The sequence below is a fragment of the Apis laboriosa genome, unplaced genomic scaffold (assembly GCF_014066325.1).
Source record: "Apis laboriosa isolate Shangri-la unplaced genomic scaffold, ASM1406632v1 scaffold68_cov148, whole genome shotgun sequence".
In the NCBI taxonomy this organism is placed as follows: Eukaryota; Metazoa; Arthropoda; class Insecta; order Hymenoptera; family Apidae; genus Apis; species Apis laboriosa.
The window spans coordinates 1,565,785-1,584,319 of NW_025224135.1; the positions used below are offsets into that span (position 1 = coordinate 1,565,785).

General features: G+C 23.9%; 3 protein-coding genes and 1 non-coding gene across 7 annotated transcripts in view; 2 read left to right on the forward strand and 2 right to left on the reverse strand.

Annotated features, from left to right (window-relative positions):
* Positions 1 to 22: 22 nt before the first annotated feature.
* LOC122719002 (polypeptide N-acetylgalactosaminyltransferase 35A-like) lies at positions 23 to 2,791 on the reverse strand. Its single transcript, XM_043944505.1, has 7 exons — positions 2,683 to 2,791; positions 2,191 to 2,539; positions 1,354 to 2,035; positions 1,141 to 1,258; positions 581 to 1,069; positions 354 to 485; positions 23 to 272 (listed from the first exon to the last, which is right to left on the reverse strand). Exons 2-7 carry the CDS (start codon positions 2,537 to 2,539, stop codon positions 111 to 113), a joined length of 1,932 nt encoding a protein of 643 aa, XP_043800440.1. The 5' UTR covers positions 2,683 to 2,791; the 3' UTR covers positions 23 to 110.
* A 194-nt stretch (positions 2,792 to 2,985) lies between these two features.
* On the forward strand, positions 2,986 to 3,058 carry Trnar-ccu. The gene has a single exon. It is a non-coding gene; the product is annotated as a tRNA-Arg (tRNA).
* A 249-nt stretch (positions 3,059 to 3,307) lies between these two features.
* Positions 3,308 to 6,160, reverse strand: LOC122719003 (asparagine synthetase [glutamine-hydrolyzing]). Of its 2 annotated transcripts, XM_043944506.1 has the most exons (10): positions 5,907 to 6,160; positions 5,650 to 5,793; positions 5,442 to 5,567; positions 5,104 to 5,340; positions 4,864 to 5,038; positions 4,552 to 4,781; positions 4,356 to 4,483; positions 3,878 to 4,167; positions 3,578 to 3,812; positions 3,308 to 3,483 (listed from the first exon to the last, which is right to left on the reverse strand). In XM_043944506.1, exons 2-10 carry the CDS (start codon positions 5,773 to 5,775, stop codon positions 3,315 to 3,317), a joined length of 1,716 nt encoding a protein of 571 aa, XP_043800441.1. In that variant the 5' UTR covers positions 5,776 to 5,793; positions 5,907 to 6,160; the 3' UTR covers positions 3,308 to 3,314. The 2 variants fall into 2 exon arrangements, with proteins under 2 accessions (XP_043800441.1, XP_043800442.1); XM_043944507.1 differs by having other exon boundaries at positions 5,650 to 6,160.
* A 697-nt stretch (positions 6,161 to 6,857) lies between these two features.
* The window catches only part of LOC122718897 (dentin sialophosphoprotein-like), a 99,868-nt gene continuing 88,190 nt past the window's right edge, over positions 6,858 to 18,535 (forward strand). The window contains exon 1 of one of the 3 annotated variants that reach the window (XM_043944296.1): positions 6,858 to 8,396. The gene's annotated coding sequence lies outside the window, so the exon portion shown is untranslated. The remainder of the gene's footprint in view (positions 8,397 to 18,535) is intronic. The other 2 variants (XM_043944295.1, XM_043944294.1) reach the window with 2 other exon arrangements.

Consider the following 18,535-nt stretch of genomic DNA (forward strand, 5'->3'; position numbering starts at 1 on the left):
TACATCACAAATTTCCATAAAAATTCATGAGTTTAATTCTTTACTTTTATTTTGTTTTAGAGAGCTGCTCTTTTAATTTGTTTTTATAACTATATTTCTTTTATTTGATGTCACCTAATTTCTTTTAAAAGAATTTTAAAGTGTATCAAATCCCAAGATATTGAATTTGTATTTGATTTAGTACATAAATCCATTATAATTTGAATACTTTTTGCTCCTCGCAATATTCCCAAGCATGTACCAGCTGCCATATTATATATAGGTGTATTATTCTAAACAAGATATGATTATATGTATCAATATATGTAATATATATGTAAATTAATTATAAATATCAAAAAACTCATAAATACAGTTTTTTTATGATGCCATTCTTGATTGCCTCCCATCTCATGGCATTTTCCAAGTTTTGGAATTTTCTCAGCTCCTTCCATACAAAGCATTTGACCAAGTACCAATTCTCTTTTATCAGTTTCATACCACATCTATAAAAAATTAAAATAAATTTTAAAAATGTATTAATAATATCAATTTAAATTAAAAATGATTTTAAAGAACATTATTATTTATATTTAATCACCTGGGATTTAATTCTTAAACATGGTGCTAAAATAAGTTTGGAACCTTTTGTTTTAATATCTTTCTCACTTTGAATACATAATGTTGAATTAGATAATCTAATCTGATACTGATCAGTATAATTTCTTTTTTTAGAGTGCCAAGGTTGTATTGGTTTCTGTTCAATTTTTGCCCATTTATCTTTTAATTTATTTTTATTATCATCTGGTAAAGTTAATTCGGGATATACTACTTTTAAATACCATGCAAAATTTTTACACGCCAATTTCTTTCGCAAATTTATTCTTTCTGTAATGTCGCCATAATCAATTTTTTTAATATTTTGTAAAAAATAATCTTTATATTCATCTAGCCAAACATGTGCTACACGTAATGAATTTTTTAACATTGTATCATGTTGATCATATGCTCCATATGGTCTTCTTTTTCTAAATACATGTCCAACTCTTGAACATGGTATTAATTCAATACTTCCTCCACACATCCAAATCTGAAAGAAAAATATTTATTATAAATTATTATTAAACTAAACAATATATGATTAAATGATTATTAACTTACTCTAAATGATATTTCAAGATTTTCACCACCCCAGATATCCATACCAGCATCATATTCTCCTAATTTTGTAAAATATTCTCGATTCATTGCAAACAAACCTCCAGCCATTGTTGGAGATCTATTTAGTAACAATTACTAACATGTACATAACAGAAAATTATTATAAATTTAAATATATCTAATATATATATACATATATATATGTATTCTTACTTTATAGGCTTTATAAAATCTTCATCATGCACAAATGTACCAATTGGTACATTATCCCATTTAAAATGTAATCCCCAATTAAAACCACCTCTTACCAAAGGACTACCAGTATATTGAAATGTATCTGGATTAATAATATCAATAACTGGCATAGCAATAATAGTTTTTGAATAAACAATTCGTGAAAGAAGAGGTTCTATCCATTGCCTATTTACTTCTATATGACTATCTAGGAAAATTAAAATTTCTCCTGTTGCTTTTCTTGCACCAAATATTCTCGCTCTGATTAAACCTTCTCGTTTTTCAGTTTTAAAATATTTCACTTTACCATTAAAATTATTAGCAATATATATTTTAATTTTTTCATGTAAAATTTTGCTATCACTCCAATCATTTACTAAAATAATTTCATGTAAAAGATTTGTAGGAGTTCTATCAATAATGGAATGTAAAGATCTTAAAAGTGTCATATAATGTTCATTATAAAAACATATAACAATACTAGCATTTGATAACTTAGAAGAATACTTTTGTATTTCACATAATTTGTGTCTTGTATCTGGTAATTCTCTATGTAATCCAATATTATCTGACACTAATATATTAAAAGAGTAATTTTTATATCCTTCATCTCGTTTTCGTTGATCATCTAAATTTTTAATCATTCCTAGTTCATCTAAACCTATAAATAAATCTTCAATGAAATTAGATTGGTTCTTTTAAAATTAAATAAAATTTTAATAGAAACAATTATATTTAATATTAATATTTGATAAATAATAATATTAAAACATAATATATTGAAAAATTAAAACAAACATTAATTTTTTAATATACCTTGTTTTAATGTAACAGCAGATTTTATTGATACAGATCTTAATTGTTGTAGCATTTTATCATTATTTTTAAAGTTATTTCCTTTTAAATTATAAATATTTTTATCTATTGCATTTTCTTTATTATGGTGAATAATTAAATTATTATGTACTCTTAAATCTTTATTAGTGTATATTTTACGATAAAATTCGAATTCTTTTCCTAATTTTGAATTTTCTAACACTATCATTGTTGGATTAATAGTGTTAGTATTTTGAGATAGTCTCGAATAAAGATATAAACTAAAAGTCCAAGTTAACGAGGCTATTATTATTCCAGATATAAATGAAATATATCTTGTTGACATCATCTATAAAATTTAAAAAAATAAATAGAATTTATAAATGTATAATATTTTTCATTTTTAACTATATATTTATTATGAATATTTAATTTTATTAAAACTTAACTTATTTTAAAAATAAACAGAATATTACATATATTCCAACTTACTTTACAGAAAATATTTTTGTTAATCCAATTTAAATTGCAACTATTTAACTAAATTGCACTCTAAAATTGATTGAAAAAAATATACAGTGATTTTACTATAAAATATATGTCACCATCTTGGAATTTAGCAATAATATCTGTATTATTGATTTCTTATTAGTTTATGATATATTTACTTATAACAATAAATATAAATATTGTCAAAAAATAGTATTTATATAATATATATTTATTAATATAATTTTTTAATTATTTCTAATTTTTTGTATAGTAATTTAAAGATATAAGAAAACTTATTCAACAGCCCCTGTGGCCTAATGGATAAGGCATCGGTCTCCTAAACCGGGGATTGTGGGTTCGAGTCCCACCAGGGGTAAAATCATGCGTTTCATTTTTTTTGTTACAATATTTATATTTTTTGTTATTATTTTCTAGAATATTTCTAATAACAATACAAGAATTAATAAAAATAAAATAAACATATATTTACACAAACATCTTATTATTAAAATATTTATTGTATTACAACATAAATAATATATGTACATTTTTTTTTACAAATTACTTTATACTTTTTTTTAAATTATAAATTTATATATATATATAATTTATATATTTAATTTAATCAGTTTTTATACTTTTAATCTCTTTTCATTTTCTTTTTGATTATTTTTTATATCTGCTGCATAATGTATAATAAATCTTGCGGATGGATCAGAAATTCCTTTTATCCACTGTGGCATCCAAAAATATGGTACAAAACTTTCAGCTTGTCCTTCATAATATTTCTCAAAAATTTTTCTGAAATGTTAATATATTTTTTATATACTAATATTTAATATTAATTTATAAAATATAAAACTATATATAATGTAATAATGTTTAAATATTATACCTGTAATAAAGAGCTTCTTTTGTTTTTGGAATACAATGTGGAAATTTCAAATGAGCTTTTTGTAATTCTTCATCTGATATACAAGCATTTACAATATCATGTATAACATGAAAAAGTGATTTCTTAATTGATGTTACACCATCACTAAAAGCTTCTTTATGTCTCCATAATATATTTGATGGTAAAAGATTTGTATCATTAAAAGCAGATCTCAATAAGTATTTTTCAATTCCTCCTATATTGAACTTATATTTTAATTTATTAATCTTAATCTTCTTAGTTTTTTTTATAATATCATACCTTGAGGTTGTCTAGAAGCAGCATCCAATGATAAATAATAATTTGTGAATTGAATATCTAAAAATGGAACTCGTAATTCTAAACTAAATGCACTAGTTGTTCTATCTGCTCTCAAACCATCATATAAATATATATTTTTTAATAATCGTACAGATTCATTATGAGCTTCTATTGGATTTGGTGCATCCCTAAAATAAATGTATCCTTGTGCTAATTCATCAGCACCTTCTCCACTAAATATCACAGTTGTTGCTGTATTTTGCTTGATATATCTTGAGACAAGATACATACTATATAAAAAATAAAATAAAATTAATATTTACTACAATTATATTATACTAATATTTGCTACATTATTAATTATTTATTAATTATTATTTATTTATTTATTTATTTATTTATTTATTTATTTATTTATTTTTTTATTATTTAAAATTATTATAATTATAAAATATTTCACTAGTAAAATATAATTTACCCAATAGAAGCTCGAATTGTAGTAATATCACAAGTCTCTAACTGATAAATAAGTTTGTCTAAAATATCAATTACATCATTTTGAAAAAAGATTATTTCATGATGTTCAGTTCCTATATATTCTGCAACCTAATAAATATTATTATATTTAATTATTAATCAAAATATTGGATCATAATATAAAACTATTATTTAACCTGTCTAGCTGCAATAATATCTGGACTATCTCCCATACCAATTGCAAAACTTTTTATTTTATATGATAAATTTGCATCTTTTGCATGTTTTACAAGTAAAGCAGCTATTAAACTTGAATCCAAGCCTCCTGATAATAAACAACCAATTTCTCTATCAGACATTAATCTTTTCTGAACAGCAGTTGAAAGTAATTTTCTTATATTTCCATGTATATCTGTATTAGTCAAACCTGAAATATAATTTATTATATTATTTCATTCATTTAAAACTTATAAATATTATATTACATAATAAATATATTTTTAACAAACTATTATAAGGAACAAAAGGTTGAAAACAAGGTTTGTCTCCAGGTTGATAATAGTTTACACTTTTTAATAATTTTGTTCTACCATCATTTAAAATTTCATATTCTTCATAATGTCCTGGTGGAAATGGTTTTAATATTAATTTTGAAGATATATGTTTAATTATTTCTATAAGTCCCTAAATAAAAATTTCAATGTTATATACATTTATTTCATATAAAAATAAATCATTTAATTTGATACCTTGCTTTCTGAACAAACTGCTAATTGTCCATCATCAGAACTTAATTTGAAAAGAGGCCTAATACCATAAGGATCTCTACCTATAAGAATTCTTTTATTTTTAATATCCATTAAACAAAATGCAAAAACTCCATCAAGCATCCTGGTCACATTTTCAATACCAAGATGTGCATATAAATGAATTATCACCTCGACATCACATTGAGTAATATATGTAAATCCATATTCTAAACCAAGCTATAAATTTTAATTTGTTATATAAGTAACAATTTGTTATAATAAGTAAAATAATTAAATGAAATTAAAATTATTTTTAAATAAAAAACGAGAAATATTACCTTTTTACAATTATAAATTTCACCATTACATAATAAAAATAAATGTGGATATTGATGAAGTCTCATTGGTTGCATACCATAAAGATTATCCACAATTGCTAATCTATGAAATCCAAAATAACCATTCTACAAATGAACAATATAAAAATTTATTTATAGTATATTAGTAAAAATATAATTATTTGAAAATTTTTTCATAAAATTATACCTTAATTGCATAATCAAATTCAAGTTTAAATGCCTCTGGACCACGGTGTGCTATTTTTTCAAAATTATTGCAAATATTAGTTAAAGATGATACATTTAATCCAAAAAGAGCCCAAATTCCACACATTTTATTTATAATATATTTCTATATATATAAAAAAATTACAAATTACTATTGATTTATTATATATGAAAAGTTAAAGTATTTCTTAAATAAATATTAGATTAAGGTATCACAAACAATAAAGAATACATTACTATTTGTTACTATTATATTGTAAAATTGCAATCGTGAACATCACAGCAAATGGACACATGTGCGGTTATTCCACGTACATATATATTGTGCAATATATACGATTTCGTACAATTTTCTGATGTAATATTTATGACATTTCGTTATCAATATGCTAATGTACAAAATATAAACTCCAGAATAATTGATGATTTTATTTTTTTATTTTACCTCATTATTATCAAAAATAACAAATCTTATTATTTTAACTCATTTTTAATTTTTTAATTTTATCTTTTGTAATTGTAATATAATTTTTCCATAATAGATAATTATTAAAATTATTAAAAAATATCATAATAAAAAAATTTAAGATATTGATATAAATTTAAAAAAATAGAAATTTTTCTTTATGGTTTATATAGTTAAAAAATTAATTTCATTTGCAAATATAAGAAACAGTATAATTAATTTAAATGAAAAATATTACTTTCTTATCTTGTCAAAATGTCTATATTCTTAATATATTTTAAAATTATTTATTTTAATAAATAAATTCTAAAATATATTTATTGTACACATTTGTACTTTAACACTTTACATAAAATCTTTTTTTTTTTATATTAGATAGAATTTATTCATTTAATTTAATTAAGTACTGTATTAGATAATTAAATTGTTAAATAATTATCTTCGCCTTATCTTTTTTTTATTTATGGCAAATATTTGTTAAAAAACTATATTGATAATCAAACGTTCATACATCGTTTGCAGTTAGTGGTGCCCTCTTCCAATGCATCTAAAAATTTGGTAATATGAAGTGACGATTATATTAAAGACGAGAAAGAGATATGATCGCAGTACCTCTTTTTCGTTTACTCTTTTTCTATTTAATTTCTCGATTGCCACAAATTGTTTTTCTAATAATATATATATTTGAAATCTGATCAATTTATATTTAATTATAAAAATCATTTTTATATAGAAAACGTGATAATTGAATCGTGTGTGTATCAAACGTCCAGATCGTTTATTCAATCAGCTGGTCACTTGTAGAACCGCCTTGAATGTTGGCATACAAGTGCATGGAGCAGTTGGCTCTCGCCAGGGCTCCAAGAAGGATGTGCGATCGGGGGTGTACGCTTCTTGAAACTGCCACCGGTTTCTTGCGTGCCGGCCGCTTCATGGCCTATAACGCGGCACCATAGCCTTGGCTATTTAATAAAATATCTTTATTTCGTGGTTTATTTATCCGTCCGGTGTAAAGAGTGTGATTAACATATTTGCAAAAATGAAATAAATCGTTGGCGAAAAAGTTTTTGGTGACGAATCATTTTTCACGGCGGAAACGATATCGAGGATCGTCGACGTTCGTTACTTACCGTGTACTTAATGTAAAGTTTAAATTTGATGTTAAAACTTGTATTTTCAAGATTAAAAACGACAAATATTTTCAAGACGAAGGTGGTGCGTTCGGCATTTTTACGACGTGCTTAGGTTAAGTGTCAACATACTATCGTTGAATGACAAGTTCAAAAGGAGACAGATACCTATTTGTCGTCTCAATTATTTCAAAGTTTTTCTTACGAATGTTGAACAACTGCTTGAATTCTATCTTTGAGAAAGAGCAATAAACGTCATTCATTATAGTGAAGAAACGAAGAGCGAAGCTCGCCATTGCAAGAGGTCAAATCCAACATATTTGTGTGCGCTTTTTGGTGTAACGAAAATTTTTACAAACACAAATCGATTAATACTGTGGAAGTGTTTTAGTAAAGAAAATTTGTAAATTTTTCAACAGTTTAATGATTATGCGTTTTATCAACAAATGAAAATGATATGAGATGATTTTTCGATAACATAATTTGATAAATTAAACAAAATTTGACAAAATAAATAAAATAAAATCTGATTTTAATCAGTTATTATTAAATCATTGAATATTGGAATTATGATTTTATTAATTTATATTTAAATGCAAAAAACCAAAAGAAAATATGTACAACTGAATGACAAAAAAATATGATTGGCATGTGTTAACAAATCATAGGGTTTGTTATCAATATCATCTAAAAGTTCACATCATTTTTGTACTTAATGCAAAACCTAACCTCAATGCAAATAATACAAAGTACTTATCATAGATCGAAATCTGCACTACTTTAATTTTTATCAATGAAATAAATTGGAGAATACATGAAGTTAATTTTTATGGTTTTTAAAACAGTAATTGGTACTTAACAGTCTTTCAATCTTGGAAAGGAGAAAACACATTGTGCCATTATCTATTTATCGACAGTGTATAGAGTTCTATGGTGAAAAATTTGTTCAGTGTGTGTATACATAATTCGTGAAACGCTTTTTGATATTAACAATTTCATTGCTACTAACAAAGCAGCTATTGGGAAAGCACGCAACGATTATTTTCCATAGCAGCAACAAGAACGATTATTACACAAATTAACGACATCGTTGCTAAAAAATTTTTAAACAGTACAACGCATCGTATCAAGGTAATTGCATATATGTTAATGTAAAAATAAAACAACTAATTAATATATTTCATTTTATAAAATTTTTTCTTAATTTCTTTTTAATTTAATTTCTATTTAATTTCTATCTTTAATAATATTTAAATTATTAATCTTTAATAATATTTAATTATATATACTTATAATTATAAATTACATATATTTATTATAATATCAAAATATTGTTTAAATCATTTAAAAATAAAATGTAACATACTTTTATTTTATAACATACTATTCATTTTTTATGAAATGATTTTGAAGTAAGTAATTGATTAGATTACATGTTTTAATGTTTTAATGTCAATTAATTTTTGTAATTAGATAACCGAATCATTTTTGATACAATTTAGCGATTCATAATATTAATTAGATGATAAAAATCAGATATATTTGGAATAAATTTACGATATAAATACTATATAAATCATGTTTGATTCTAATATCATAATTTCAATAATTAATTATTTATTTTATATTTTTATATTTATTCGAACAATTAATGTTCAAACATATATAATACCAAGTAAATAAAAATTACAATTAAATAAAATGCTTCATATTTATGAAGCGTATCAGCTCTAATTTTCTATTCTTATTATTATGAGCTACATTATACGTTCAGTTATGTATAAATGTTTTTGCAATCATTTAGTCGCTCGCTTTGTCGAACGTTGCCGTTAGTCAAATTATAGTTATCCGTGTTAATTACTATTACATATATAGATAATCGAAATTTTCGATAAATTTGATGCATGTTCTTAAGAGTTATAAATTTTTATAAATTTTATAACAAGAGTTATATATATATCTAAAAATTTTTTATTTTAAAAAAATAAAATAAAAAATAAAAGATGGAGATCATTACTGTTTTATTCAAAAATATTTTATAATAAGAATACTCTTTTTTTAAATCTAACAGAACAACTTTAACAACTCTTACTCAAGTTTCTCAATTGTTTCCTTTTATTTTATCCAGAATGGATAAAATATTTTAAATCAAATAAACAAAATGATTTTATTTATACCTAAAAATTAAACACAATGATCTTCATTGAAATAAAATATAATTAAAGAGAATATGAATATAAATTTATATTATAAATTATTCTGTTATTTTATGAGTAACATCGTAACATTTTAGAAACATACAATCATTTATTACAAACTTTTAAATTATCGTAGCTATAATTTAATTAAACTGATAATATATAGTTTAATATATAACAAAAATAATAATAAAAAAAAATTAAAAAAAATTTAAATATATCACATTCGTTGTATTTTTCTGATCTAGCATTAAAATTATCATTTATTTTTATTCATTACAAAATGATGCAATTTTTGACAATACAATTTTGACAATACAGGATTAATAAATTAATATTTGAGATCAATTCTTTAATTAATTCTTTAATAAAAAACGAGATTTTTTTTTTAAACAGGATTAATAAATTATTTTATAAATAAAAAATAATCCTTACCAATAATTAAAATATTATTTATTGGAAATAAAAATAAATATTAATTTTTTATAGAAAACTAAACTATTTTTTTAAAAACAATGTTTTTTATAAGTTAATATTTATGTTATAAGATAATTACATACAAAAGATTATATACTAAAACAAATTAACTATATATGAATTATTTTTTAAAAATTTTCGTTGTCTTATTATCGTTAGATTTTGATCTTTCATCTTTCATGTATTTTATATATTCAAATTTATCTCTAAATAGATAAATAATTTATAATTATTTATAACTTATAGAAAATTATACTTGATCGTTGTTACAATATTGATTTTATTTTGATTATTGAATTATTTCTTCATATTTTCAAATTAAGATAACAGATATTTGAGTCGTTTACATTTTGCTCAATTTTGTGATCCACTTTATTATTTATAGATATGCATAAAATTGTTATACATGATTTATTTCGATATGTTCTTGGGAAATGTAATTTTTCTTTAGATCGAATTTGACTTCGTTCCTAATGTAAACATTACAACTCAGATTAGTAACGGTTACTTACGTCATCGTTCTTTTTTTTAAATATTTATGATATCGTTGGTAGACGTATATCCATTTTCACAAGTTTAACACGTTTGATTTGTATGAAATCAATGGGGAAAAAAAACTGTAGAATTTGTCTATTTACAACAAAATGTTATTATTGATAAATCATATTTGATATTTAGATACCGCTATCTCACTAATTCTGATTTTCAAGATCATTTTAATTTTCGAAATATATATAAAAATATTTTGTATCTTATTATCTATGTTGTATTTATAAATGTTTCAATGTAATTTGAGATAGATTTAGATAGATAGATTTAGCTTAAATTAGTTTGAATTACATTTGGAAGAGATTTAGGTTTGTATAAGATTTTGATTAGGTTAAATTAGATTTATTATTTTCTTTAACTCAATCATTTATTTATAAATTAATTTTAACTTTAATTTAGATTTATTTGGCCTTGTTGAAACATAATCCTTTACTAAATCTGCATGTTAAACGTATCTTTTAAGTATCTTTTAAGACTTCAAGCTAATCCAAACTAAATCCATTTAATTAGCTAGCCATCGTGAGATAATCGAATTAAAATAAATAATGCGTATATAACTAAAATATGATTCAGTCTTAACCTAATAAGTTTGAATTCTGACTTTAGCATAAAGTATTCCTTTTTTTTTTTATCATAAAATTTAATCAATATACTTAACATGTCTAATTATGTTTGTCCTAATTAACTAAATTTCATATATTTGATATTTATTATCTGATTTTAAATTCAAGTATATCCATGTTGAATTTGTTAGGACAATGAAATATCTTCTATAAGGATTCTCATGATCCTGAAGTTATCTGTATCTAATCCGATGATTGTGTTATCGTTTGAATTGGATTAGGTAAGGTCTACGTCGTCTGTATTTCAGAAACTTAATATTCTTTATATAAAGTTCTTTATATAAAGTGATTGTTATTTTTTGTTCATCAATATTAGCAATTTTATACATTATTTATGCTATACTTATCATACTCTAATAATAATGACATATATTTTTTTTGTGAATATTTAATCAGTAATATATTATAATTTCTAAAATTAATTTGTAAATTATAATATAAATTACCATCAACATGTTCTTTCTTTTTTTAATAATAGTAATAATTTTTTTAAATGTATTTAAAGTTAAATTAATTTAATTATTTTAATACAATATCATCATTTTATGTGTTAATAAAACAATTGTGATATTTAAAGCATTCGAATATATTGCATCGAAGATTCTACGGCTTATTTAATCAAGCTGTACAAATAGAGAACAGTTATTTTCAGTAAATATATTTATTCATAGATATATAACCGAGTTTACATGTGAACGAAGTATCTGAAATTTAATTTCGTTCATCTTTCGAGCATTAAAATTTTCCTTATAGCATATAACTAATACAAGTAATAAACTTCTTATCATAAAATATGAGACAAAGTTATTAACTAATTTCAACTATTTTCAATTATTCCGTTCGAATTCGTATTTATGGATTCAAACAATTTAATAATATTAATTACAATTTAATAATCAATTCTGAATATTAAAATAATATCTTTTTTTCATCTATTCAATTTTTATTTAGTGTTCAATTTGAATTTTTTAAGCTTCATAAAATATCAGCAAGCTTATTAGAATTAGCTAGCCTCCTGATTACTTCAAATAATATATATTATATTATATATTATATTATTACGAAAGGTGTACGAGCACATTATTTTAACGATGTACATTCAAAAGCCAAAAGAATATTCATTATATTTATCTAAAAATTAAACAAAAAAATTAGTATAAAAATATATGAATATATAAAAAATATATAAATCAATATTTATTAGCTAACCTAATATAATTATAATTATAAATATTCAATTTATATATCATTAGAAAAATATATTTTAATCAAAAAAAAGGCATAAAAAATCAATTTATAACAAGTATTAAAATCTGATTAAAAATAAATATCCTAAGACATTTAGAGCGGGAGTGTACGTATTTAACCTATATTTCTGGCGGAAAGTGTAATTCGGAACGGCTGGTTGTAATTAAGAAGCGTATTGGTAGTATATCAGGGATTACGCCGGAAGCAAACACGTATCCATGCGCAACAGTACGATTAATTGCAAGGTCGGATAGGCATAGTGGTTAATTAACCGGTATTTTTACGAAAGAAAGATGAATGTCACCTCTGATGGGTAATGCGCGTGACACTGTGCACGTACTATAACAAGAAACGCGATCGTCACATTTCATGTTCCGTTCAACAGTCAAATTGAATTCGTTTTAATCTTTCATCATCTTATATGTCATTTTAGTTTTTTTCCGCTCTTTGTTATACGCTTTTCACGGAATTATTTGTTTGATCTTCGTGTTGGTTAAACAGCGTTAACCTATATAGTTGTCGGCATTGCTTGATTAATGTTGCTAACCTCAAAATTGCATATTGTGTTTGTTGAATGAACTGCAAATTGTTGGAAACAATTGAGATTTTTCCATGTATAGATCACAAAACGGAATCAAATTCTGGTAATAAAAGACATTTATATTTTTGATATTATTTTTTGTTTAATGATTCTTTTTTGCAAATATAAAAGTTTTTCAATCTTTAGAATATCAACTAGAAATTTGAGAAATTTGAATCTTCCAATATTAATGTAATATAATAACTTTTTTTTCCTATAGTGAAATTTTTATTCCTGTTTAATCTTTTCTTTGATTCCATGTAACTTTTTTTTTCATATAATGGAAAATCAAGAAATCAAGCAACTTTTGTCTTATTCTCGATAAAAAAATAACATTATTTACATTACCGAGCATAGTTAAAGCATTATGATATTTATTATATAACATACATTAGAGCATTATACTTTAATGAAACGATACTTTGTGAAGTTAATAAGTAATCGAAACTTTTCAATTATTGTTTTAGTTTAAACCTCTCGTAAATATGATGATAAAGTGCACGAGTGGTTGATTTTCAGTTAATCGTTTCTTTTTATGTATCTTTTTTTTTAAACTCAAATTTTATTATACTATACTATATATGAATTACTACAAATATTTTATTATTAAAAACTCGATGATTTTCATATTTCCTTAATGAAACAATGCAGATTTTGTAACAGTGATAAATATCTTTTATAATTTTTTATAATTGCCTTTTGTAATTGGAAGTATAAAATTTTCATGAAAAAAATTTTATTCGATGAGTATTGGAAATAAGAAAAAAAATTATCTTTTTCTTTTTCATTAAATATCCTTTAATATCCTTTAATATCCTTTATTATTGGATTTTGTATTTGTACAAAATTTGTTAAATTAATTTCTAAAATAGCAAAAATATATTTCACGTTCATAAAAGTATGTCATTCTAGATATTATGAACGATACGGTAATACGTCATCGCTTACATTAGGAATGGATTCAATAGTGTATTTTCTATCGAGCAGTACGTGATGTATCTAGATGTATGTACATCGCACGCGTTTATTCCATTCCTTATAAATATTCCCTCTATCGAATAATTGCCACGTTACGAGTTATTCATGTTTCGCATTCTTATAAATTAGATTAATAAGCTATTTTACGAGAAGATCGAATGTGACCTTCGATCGATGAAAAAAAGAAAAGTTATGACAATTACAAAACAATACGATATTGCAATTATCTATGACTAATCTGTAATTTATAATTGGTAAAGGAAAATTACCGTTGGCATATGTGAGTGAATCATAGTTCTATTAAAAAAAAATTTTATTCATAACCAAGTTGAATTCAAATTCAGTCTTGATTTTAAGAAGTTGGTATCTATCACATATAACTTATTTATTATATTTCAACTACATTAATCATTGGGATTAATAAACATATATAAATGCATATATAATTGCAAAAGATTTTTTAAAAAATATATCTACTTTTCTAACTATGTTTTCATTCTTATCGTGTTCACGCTATTATCACTTCCGAATGATATACATTATCATGGTTATATTTTTCGAATCAAATTTGTAATTTTATAATTCGTTGCAAAAGTCAATATTAGAAAATCGTCAATTCACGATACATAATCTCAACTTCCTTTATCAAAAAGATGATTTAGCATTCTGCTGCTTATATATGTATACTACCATTAAAAAATAAAAATATTTTTTTTTTTTTTTGAGAGAGAGAGAGAATTTAATCTTTATCTACGAATAAAAGCATTTTCAATGATTTGATAGCATGTTCATTACATAGTTATGTATCTTATGATTATTTATAATTATGAAAATTATATTATTGCTAAATTTTTTTATATATTAAATAATATCTTTAAAATTATAGTTTACTAATTCGATATATATTAAATATTATTGTAATATTAATTTTTAATATTTTTATAAAATTTGATTTAAAAAATTAATATTTTTAATCTCCAATTTATTAAAATATTCAGACATTTATAAAGTAGAATATATATATTTGTCTTTATTAGATGCATTACTGGCATCATGTCTCTCTCTTTATTTGGTTGAAATATAATCGGCTTATTCTAACGAGAGTAACAAGATCGTCAAAGAAATAGTGTATGTCGATTATCTTTCGCCGATGCAGACATTGTGGCGACAGGAATTTACCGACTGGGTCGCCAAGGCGATTTGCCATCATTTGCTGCTCATAGTGCTTTTCTTTGTTATAGCGATTCTTGACTGTCATTTGCAAAAACCTTTGGCAACGATTCTTCTCGAAAAATTTAGCATAATCGAATAAATAGAGAAAGTCGAACAAATTGATAAGAGTTTTTCGTTTTATTTTTTTTCTTTATGTTTAAAATATGAGTAATGTTTTTAATCTTTTGCGCAATATCATATAATTTTATAGGTTATATACATCGGAAAGATTGTCATTTTTTTTTTCTTCATAGATAAATAAATTTTAGAGAGTTAGTGGTGAATTTTAAATGTGTAAATTAATAAAAGTTAGAAAATAAAGTTAATAGATGTTTCAAGGGTAATCTTCGTCCTTATCCTGATTTTGTAACTCGTACACCCACTTACGTGCTTTTCCCCTCTCCATCATTTTCAGTTTTGCTTTGCGGAGTGTATTCTTCGGTATTCTTACCACCAAGATGCCAAAGATGAAGTCATATACGCATATAAACAAAAGTTCTAAGTAAATCTGTTGTAATCGTTGATTTCTCTAGTTACATTTAATATACTTAGCTGATTTAAAAATTGCTCTATTGTGACTCATTCGTGAATTTTATCGTTTTTATTCCGAAAAATTCCTATTAATTTTTGATCATTTTATTTTCTCATATTTAATATTATTTTTTACTACTGATGTAACTATTATCGTATCTCTAAACAATTAATTGTTATAATTGTAAAATGTAAAATAAATTAATTCAATTCCTGATCAATTTTTAAAAGTTAGAAATATTTCACGATAGATAAAATATATCTACATTTCATTTATTATTCTGATCGATGTTAACCATGTTGTTTTCGCGGTGTCAATTACATTCCACGTGTATTACCGTATACCAATTGAGTTTCAGTATCGTTCTTCTTTTCCTGAACCGATTAACTCGATGACACGTTTCATTTTTCTTAATTCGTTTCTACTCATTGAACGCAATATGCGTTATTATTATCTTTTTCCCCGCATCTCTTTCTTCGGTTGCGAAACAGTTGCAACATGAAATCTTCGTGTGTGCATTCATTTTGAGGAGAAACGAGTCAGTTTGCGTGGAATTCCTTCTCGGGGCGCGCGTTGTTCATTGGTTTCGACCATAATTGATGCGAAGCACGTGCTTTCAACGTTTGTCACGTGGTCGACCGCGGATCGCCATTCTCGTACAAGTTTCCCGCGATTCCGTACAACAATCGCATGATTTACCAACGTACGGATTTATCGTTCAGTGGTAACCCCGTGATTAGATATTTATTGAGCGCGTGTTTCTTTATTAATCGGTTTATTCCTTTGACAACTTTTTTTGCAAAAATATTGCGCAATAGATTTCACATTCTTATTATTCTTTTTTAAGATAGATTATTCAAAATTGAAATATATATCTGTGAGATATGGAAAATAGATATGCGGATAATTTTAAAATAAAATGAAGATATTTAATATTAAAAAAAAAAAAAAAAGAAATAACGATACTACGGCAATTTATTTCTAAAATATTTATATATAGTATATTTATGTCATATCAGTCAAAGATTATCATTGTTTGTCTATTGAAAGTTTTTAATTTTTAATTCGAAGATTATCGTTTGTTAAATGTTGAATCGATAATCATGTTTATTGTTCTTGAACTTTGAAATTATACTTAACAACAGTTTCAGATTATTTATTATATATTTTTAATATTCTTTGAAAATTCTTTGAAAATTATTTTCATTTTCAACAATCAAAATTTTTGGAATATTTTGAAAAGTTATAAAGTTGAAACATGAAAATTTTACTAATTCCATGAATATATCGTCATCAATTGTCGAACAAACTCGTTTTAATAAATATACATATGAATTTTTTGTTGGACATTGATATTTTTATAAGATTTATTACGAATTGAAGTTCTTATTATCCTTCGTCTTTATGGGATGGAATATTGGCAATCATCCTGTGTCCTCTGTTAAATTTGCGTCATAAGCATTCGGTACTTTTCCAGACTCTGGTGCAGAATGGAAAGTTTTCCTCCTTTATTGCTTGTAGTATTCAATGGAACGAAAGAGCGAACCTACGCACACATATTGAAATCGATACAATGTTTTCATACATTGTGTCATAGACGAAATTTCGTATTAAAAATTGTGATTACATATTTTTTATGCCAATAAATAATTTTAATGTAATATGATTTTTTTATAAATAATTTTTTATAAACAATTTTTTAAAAAAATTTATTCTACAAATCACGTAATACGATCACTTCGATTATTTTTAATATTAATAATTAACAAATCAATCGAAATTTTTTTTTTTCTCGTGGATAATATATCAATTATATATTTTCATATATTTTCACTTCTTTTCTCGATAAATTTGCAAAGTTATTTTGAAATATCTTGTTAGCTTAAAATTAGAGATAAGAAAAAAATCTTTAAATTTTTATATTCAAAATTTTGAATCATAAAATGGAAGAAAGTCGAACGTGAAACTTTTTGCATTTTTAATCATTTCAAATATCTCTTCTATCGTTGATATCAGATGAAAAAAGAAAAGGAAGGAAAAAAGAATGTGATTCGATAATATCCTTCGATAAACGATATTAGATAATCAACTTAAACTTTGCCAACGAGATTTAATGAGACACTCACCTGATGACAGTAATACAGTTCTCTTAACATAAAGATCCCGTGGCTTATTAATGGAACACTTTAATCGTTGGCAAATTGCTTTTGAATCATGCCAAAAAATTCCGTCAGAAATAACTTTTGGTATATCCGCTACAATTCATACACTGCTTGCCAATTGAAGCGAGCAATATCTCTTTTGCGGCATTATGTAAAGGAAAAAGTCGTGATATGTAATCGTTTATATCGACGTAGGAAGATGTAGGAAGAATCATCACGTTATTATGATACAATTGTAAAATATTTCATTATTTTCATTATTTTAAAATCTATTATTTAAAACTCTATAACTCTCTACTTTTTTTCGTTTTGAAAATATTTCCAGAATTTATTTTTCGCGTTTTCAAAAAAAATCAGCACATTTATTCGTTACAAAAGGATTTCGACCCTGGAAAAAATTCATTTTAAAGCGGTAATATAATTTCCATTTAAACACTTCCATCGCCAGTTTTCACGTTATTTCAAACATATCTCAATTTGTTTCATTCTTAAAAAATTCAATTCACGCTTATTAACAGGCCAGACGTGATCCGATCTATTAATCAAGATTTCAACCAACTGTTTGTAAATCTCGGTTAATGGAAAATTACAGGATAACGAGAGATTCAGTGTATAACTATCTTTCTTCGAGAGAGAGAGAGAGAGAGAGAGAGAGAGAGAGAGAGAGAGCATAAAAATGCATAAAAATAGACTAATAAAGATGAAATAATA

Excerpts from the sequence above, each read along its gene's own strand:
- LOC122719002 (XM_043944505.1), bottom strand. The coding sequence starts at position 2,539 with ATGATGTCAACAAGATATATTTCATTTATATCTGGAATAATAATAGCC. Across the intron at positions 2,036-2,190 it reads TGCTGTTACATTAAAACAAG|GTTTAGATGAACTAGGAATG; the intron begins GTATATTAAAAA and ends ATTTATTTATAG. Across the intron at positions 1,070-1,140 it reads ATCTTGAAATATCATTTAGA|ATTTGGATGTGTGGAGGAAG; the intron begins GTAAGTTAATAA and ends TTTTTCTTTCAG.
- LOC122719003 (XM_043944506.1), bottom strand. The coding sequence starts at position 5,775 with ATGTGTGGAATTTGGGCTCTTTTTGGATTAAATGTATCATCTTTAACT. Across the intron at positions 5,039-5,103 it reads CAGTTTGTTCAGAAAGCAAG|GGACTTATAGAAATAATTAA; the intron begins GTATCAAATTAA and ends ATTTTTATTTAG. Across the intron at positions 4,782-4,863 it reads ACCTTTTGTTCCTTATAATA|GTTTGACTAATACAGATATA; the intron begins GTTTGTTAAAAA and ends ATTATATTTCAG.